Below are 6261 nucleotides of genomic sequence, written 5' to 3'. Positions count from 1 at the left end.
TCTCTCTCTCTCTCTCTCTCTCTCTCTCTCTCTCTCTCTCTCTCTCTGTCTCTTCAGCAAGAATGTCTGCCATAAGAAACATAAGATTTCTCCAGCACCAAGCATAGCTTCACCTCTGAACCTTTTACTGCAGTACAGGGAACCGAACTCAGGCCCACACACTAGGCTAGGCAAACACTCTACCCCTGCGATACAGCTCCAATCCAAGCCCAGCCTGAATGCAGACACCTATGACTCAGTCCTACTGCACTGCTGAGGACATCTTTCCTGATTCAGTCAGACATGGAAGAATTATTCTAAAGAGTGGAAATACCTAATTCAGAGGTCCCAAGGGAAAGAGTTGGTAGGAAATAAAAGGCCAGCATCCTTGGTAGGTTGGTGGGTTTGGGCTGGAAGCATCAGACTACCCTGGTATGAATCATGCCCGTATATATTGCTAGGAAGGCACTTACATGATTCAAAGTTTCCGCGGGGCTTGGGGGAAAAAAAATAATGAGAAACATCTGTTGGAGAGGGAAGCAGCTGCTCACCCACTCCCATCCCCCAGTTTCAGTACCCTGAGAGGATGCTGCCCTGGGAAGGACTCCCCAACACCTGCTGCTTCCCTGCCCCCATCAATCCTCCAAACACCCCCAGCAGACTTCCTCCAAACAAGAAAGGAAGTCATTACTGAAAACCTCACTTCTTCCATCCCAGAAAGCCATGCCTGACACTCTCTTTTTTTTTTCTTGGTAAAGGCAAAGGTGGGGGGAGGGGGAGGACATGGACCATTCTGTATCCCCCATCCGTGATATGTTCAGACCCCTCACACACAGAAAACACAGTCAAGGTTGATCTCTTCAGACCATGGGTTTCCTCTGGGAGCTCAGCAACAGAAACTCCCTAGGGAGAGCCTGCCTGCCACATTCAAAGGGTAAGTGGCATTAGCAGAAATTTCCAGAACCTAGGAAGGAAGGAAAACTGGGATGGCCTATGCTTAGAGTTGGAGGTGGGTTTCCAGACACTCATATAAGCCACCCCACTCTGAGCAGACTGATGACAGCTTTCTTGTTTACATCAACATAGGAAGAATACTGGTACGCTTACACGCAATCATGGCTGAAGACATTTCCTCTCCAGATGTCTGCTCCACAGTTCAAAGCTGGTTGACTTTATCTTCTACAAACGTGTACAGAATTCTTGGCTCCCTGTCTTTCCTATGTGCTAGTCAGCCTTGCTACACTTTTGTTGGTTTGCTAAGCATGGGAGCGTCACCCTGTACAGTATTGTCCTCAGAGGTGTTTCTCCTCCACCCCATCAGGCGGAGGCCTGCACAGCTTCAAAGCAGGGGTGGGAGAGGGGTGTCAATCATTCACATGTCACTCTTGGTGACATTTTTCACCACTAGGGGCCTCCCTAAGAGAAGTGATGGCTATTCGAAATTCCTTGATGCATTGGCCTCTGGAGTGCAGAACTGTTTATAGCCCACAGCTGCCCCATATTGGAATGGACTATGCCGTTGCAGACATCCTGAGGTAATTGTCCCTTTGTTGACAATATTTGAACCTGATCATGAAGGACATGACTCTACCACCCACGATGTCACCACCTCCAGCTTCCATCTTGGAGTCAGGAGAATAGAAAGTGGGTCAGTAGGTCCTGGAATGTGTACCCCTCCCTTCTCAGGATCGCAGCCCTCTCTTCTACGTTCCTCTCACTGCCCTATTCATACGCCCATCGGTGTCGGATGCAAGGGGTTAAAATATGCAAAGCATGCAGCTGCTGTGGGCTTGGAACATCACAGACACAACCTTCCTAGAAGGAATGAAGTAGGTCATGAGGTCATGGATATGAAAACTAGTAGCCAGTGTTTCTCCCTGAAGCCTTTTCGTCCCATGGCCCCGGGAGATGGATGAAGATATGTGGCTCTAAGCTGTTTCTCTCTTCATCTCTGGACTGTCCTTGCAATATAGACGAGCCAGCTGTTGAAAGGCATCTATATAATGTTTTGAGCCAACCATCTAAGAAGCTCTTTGGGCTTCTAGAAACTGGGATGGTTTTAAATCAACCTGTATTAGAATCCTTTTAAAATGGAGGATACATCTGCGGGTGGATACAAACTGCACTGATTAAGAGGAGGTACATGGGCGGGAAAGATGGCTCAGTGGTTAAGAACAACCAATGCCTGCTCTTACAGAGGACCCAGGTTTGGTTTCCATTCTGAGGCTCACAACTGTCTGTAATTCTACTTGCAGAGGATCGTATGCCTTCTGATGACTGTGGGCACTGTGTACATATAGTACACACACATACACTCAGGCATACACAATGAACATAAAAATAAATAAACATTTTAAAGAGATACATATGTACTGTACAGAGAGATGGATGGATGTGTGGGTATTTATAAAAATCGTTTGTCTTCATCTCCTGGCTTCCTCTAAAACTATGATAAACCCAAGATAATTCAGTCTCTTCATTTCAACAGTTCAGGCTGACCAGAAAGGACCAAACTTAAATCCGTGGCCAGCTACCAGCCCTAATCTTAAATTCCAAAGTGGTCTTATCTGGAGCATCGAATGCACGCTGGAAGAAGCCGGTGTGAGGCCAGGCACCGAACCCACATGGTACTTTTAAAGATACCATCAGAAGCTCTCTGTAGGCAGTAAGCCGGCTGCCTCTTGCTAGGTCATAGGGTGTGAGAAGGAAGTAAACAAGCTCCCACTCGAGCCAGGTCACCAATACAATGTAGGTTTCCCGAAGGTGTCAGGACTTGTGTCTGTTTCTCCCACCTAATTCCTGGACCTAACCCAGCGACTCTGCACCAATCATACGCTAAAGGAAGACAAGGCTCTGTCCGGGAACGGAAGTAAGCCCGTGAAGGAGCTGGCATCCACAGGAGGCCTGACAATGTCAAGATCACTTCCTGGTGACCCCAACTACTCTATCAGTAGCCATGGCAATAAACACTCAGGAGCACCTCTCCAGAGAAGACTTGGCTAATACTGCTAGCATCATACGCTACTGACTTCCAGTTGAAGGCGGAAACCGTCTTCCTGTTTCGTGCTGTTTAGAATGACCAGGCCTGGACAATATACCACTCTACAGGGACAGGCATTCTCGGGTGACCCAAGAATCCTTCAGAGGACTGTTCGGGTCTAATCTGACAAGCCCTAAGAACTTCATCGATGTGTGCAGGAGTGTTGTGGTTCACTCAAGGTCCAGGTTCTGGCTGACCTGGGAAAGCTTTAGTAATTACCACTGACAGTACCCATGAGCACATCTCTCCCGTGCGACCCCTCAACGATGTAAGTAGACCCACTGAAGCATAGGTTTCCAACTGGGGAGTTGGGTGCTCACTGGGTCTTACTGGGGCAGGGCTGGGGGAGACTCTGATCTCTACTAGCCTCCTTCTTTCTCTGACTTCCTCTTCCTTTTAGGAAAACACAGGGACGTGACAGGGAAAGCCCTCGGGGACTGACATTTCCTGGCTGCTAATTTGGTGCCTCTGAGCACTCTGAGGAAGGGACAGCAAGGTGATGCTGGGAACATAGAAGCCCAAAGTCATTGCCAGGGGCTACTGATTCAAGAACAGGAGGACAGCTACGGTGATGCATACCTGCAATCCTAACATTCAAAGAGCTGAGGCTATCGGGAGTTCAAGGTCAGCCTGTTGCAAGAGTTTCTTTCAAAAATAAACAAGTAGACAACAGTAAAATAACAGGATGCAAAGTGTGTCCTGAGCCCTCTCAGAGCTGGGAAGATGTTGGGAATACAGAGACCTTGTTGACTTTCATTCATTCATTCATTCATTCATTCATTCATTCACTTTGGATGCACTGGATGCTGGCTAGGTACAGATGCTGCTAGGTACGTGAGAACTGAAACCTGAACCCAGCAGATGGGATCCTTGCCGTCGAGAGTTTCCATTCCAGAAGAACCTAGAACTGGACAGGAATCTTATCCAACAAATATATGCTGAGTGTCCAAATGATGTCAAAAAATTGAACGAAGACAGAATAATAAAATTAAGCCTTAGAGATAGTAATCGCGCACCTCTATAATAAACCAAAATGTTAAATACAAGTATAAATCTGGAGTAACAGACTGAATTGTTAGATGAAGTTCATCTCTGAAATTCATCACTGGGATTTTTGTCCAAGGTCTTCTTCACCAGCCATTGGCATGCACCTTCTGGGGGTGGTCATTTGTATCGAGATAGCAGGCATGAGATGTGAGACACAGGACAGACACAACCTCCACTTACCCTGTGCCCCATCTGTGACTTGCCAAAGAGCACCTCAGAGGCATCCAGTCCATCAAACTTCCGATTTGGGGGCAAGCTAGCTCCTGCCAGAGCTATCACAGTGGGAAAGATGTCAAGCAAGCTGAAGAAAAAAAAAAGATACAGTTTACCTCAACTCTTCCAACCCTTTGCCCACTCCTCCTATGACAGGAACCTACCTGTACCAGACCAGAGCAAAAGTACAGCCCACACTGTCTATCTCTCTTAGGAGTTCTTCCTGAGATCTCTGCTCTAAGGGGCAGGATGTGGCCAGATGTTGTATAGGCTCAAATTCAGCTTTACCACTTATGTGACATCTACTGCCTCAGTTTCCTATCCTGTAAAACATGTGGTTTAATAACAACTGCCTCACAGGGTGGATGTGTGGGCAAAACACTTGGGGAAGACACGTAAAAGAGGAAGCCTGGCGCTTGCTGGTTGTTTGTCTGATAATTACTAACAGCACCACACCTTTGAACCCCAAAACTAAGAGCGAGCCACTGTGTTATCAGGAATAGCATTCGTCAGGGTTCCAGGTATCTGCAAGAAAACACTCAGTTCAACTTCCACCACCTGAGTCTCTCTCATGAAAATGTAGTCTTTAGGTGAAGAAATTTTAGTTATGATGTGTGAAACACTTCACGTCTGTCACTTGCCTTCGACTCTTTTCTCCCCATTACAAAACAGTGAATATTTTAGTTGTTTAAAAAAAAAACCAACAACAACTTAGGACATGCAGAAATACAAAAAGAAAAAGTAGGTCCACATAACTAGTCTGTCACTTGAGGCTATTAATTTTAATATTAAAAATATTACTATTAATTTTTTAAAATTCAAACTCTTACTTGTGTGTGTGTACAGGATATGTGTGTGAGTGCTTGCCCATATGTGTCTGTGTGGAGGACACAGGTCACCATCAGATGTTCTCCCCCTCTTTTTTGAGACAGGGTCTCTCACTATTTCAGCTTGTCTGAACAGTAAAGTTCCAGGGTCGCTTTCCCTCCAGCACCGGGGTTACAGGTGAGCTTGGTGTCCAGCTTGTAAGCAGATACTGCAGATCCAAATTCAGGCCTTCATCCCACAAAGCAAGAACTTTCCCCACAGAGCCATCTCCCCAGCTCCATCCACTAGTCATATTTTCGGTGGGTTTATAAATATGATTTTATTCATTTCTATTTTTTTTGTTGAGACAGTTTCTCATACCCAGACGCCTTGAACTCCTTACCCTCTTGCCTCCACTTTATGAGGGCTAAGATTGCAGGCTTGTGATCTGTGATGTTGTTTTAAAGTCATGTGGAACTTTACTACACTGCATACCTCCCACAAGCCTACTGGGCTCATATCATGAGATAGGGGTGGGTCATCAGGAAGAGCAGAAGGGCCAAAGAAACTGACAGCCAGTGGAACTTTGCCAGAGCCAGGGGGCTGGGCCAAGATGGATTCTGTCATGGGTTGGACTTTCCCAGAAAAGAGGTCCTGGTCCCCAGAGACCAGGACAGCATCAGACTTCAGGATCATGGGTGGGAAAGCCCTCAGGGCCAGGTCTTCCCAACAGATCCAACCTGAGTTCTAGAGAACAGCTCTCTGCCCTCCACAATGCTGCAGAAAGGACCCACCACATGTGTGGCATCTCTAATCTGCCCACCTCCTTCCTCTCTTCAGGGTTCTGCCTACGAGCCTGAGGCAGAGTTTCTCATTGACTATGGGACAAAGTGTTTCTATTTGCCTGTAGCTTTCACAGTTCACAAAACTGGTAGCTTATCTCTTGAGATAGGCATTCCAGGAGCTGGCATCCCACACTGGTGTGCAGTCAAGGCATGCAGAATCAGCACTCAACAGAGTACAGAACAGTCTGGAAACCTGTCCAGAGTCCAAGGTCCCTGCCACAAACCAGGAAACACACAGGTCTACAGTGTCTGAAAAGGTTGAGATGGTTTAGGGCTGTTCAAGCTCTCTCTCTCTCTCTCTCTCTCTCTCTCTCTCTCTCTCTCTCTCTC

The 6261-nt window shown here is 46.8% G+C and overlaps 1 protein-coding gene across 1 annotated transcript in view; it reads right to left on the bottom strand.

The window, feature by feature from the left end:
- Window positions 1-6261, bottom strand: part of Arsg (arylsulfatase G) — an 86747-nt gene that overhangs the window by 9249 nt on the left and 71237 nt on the right. Inside the window, exon 10 of the mRNA XM_028761239.1 lies at window positions 4247-4367. Coding sequence (XP_028617072.1) covers window positions 4247-4367 — 121 coding nt within the window. The remainder of the gene's footprint in view (window positions 1-4246; window positions 4368-6261) is intronic.

This window comes from Grammomys surdaster, unplaced genomic scaffold, assembly GCF_004785775.1.
Source record: "Grammomys surdaster isolate TR1022 unplaced genomic scaffold, NIH_TR_1.0 126906, whole genome shotgun sequence".
NCBI classification, from domain to species: Eukaryota; Metazoa; Chordata; class Mammalia; order Rodentia; family Muridae; genus Grammomys; species Grammomys surdaster.
The sequence above is the reverse complement of the archived record's forward strand: the minus strand, read 5'-3'. Positions and strand labels throughout refer to the sequence as shown.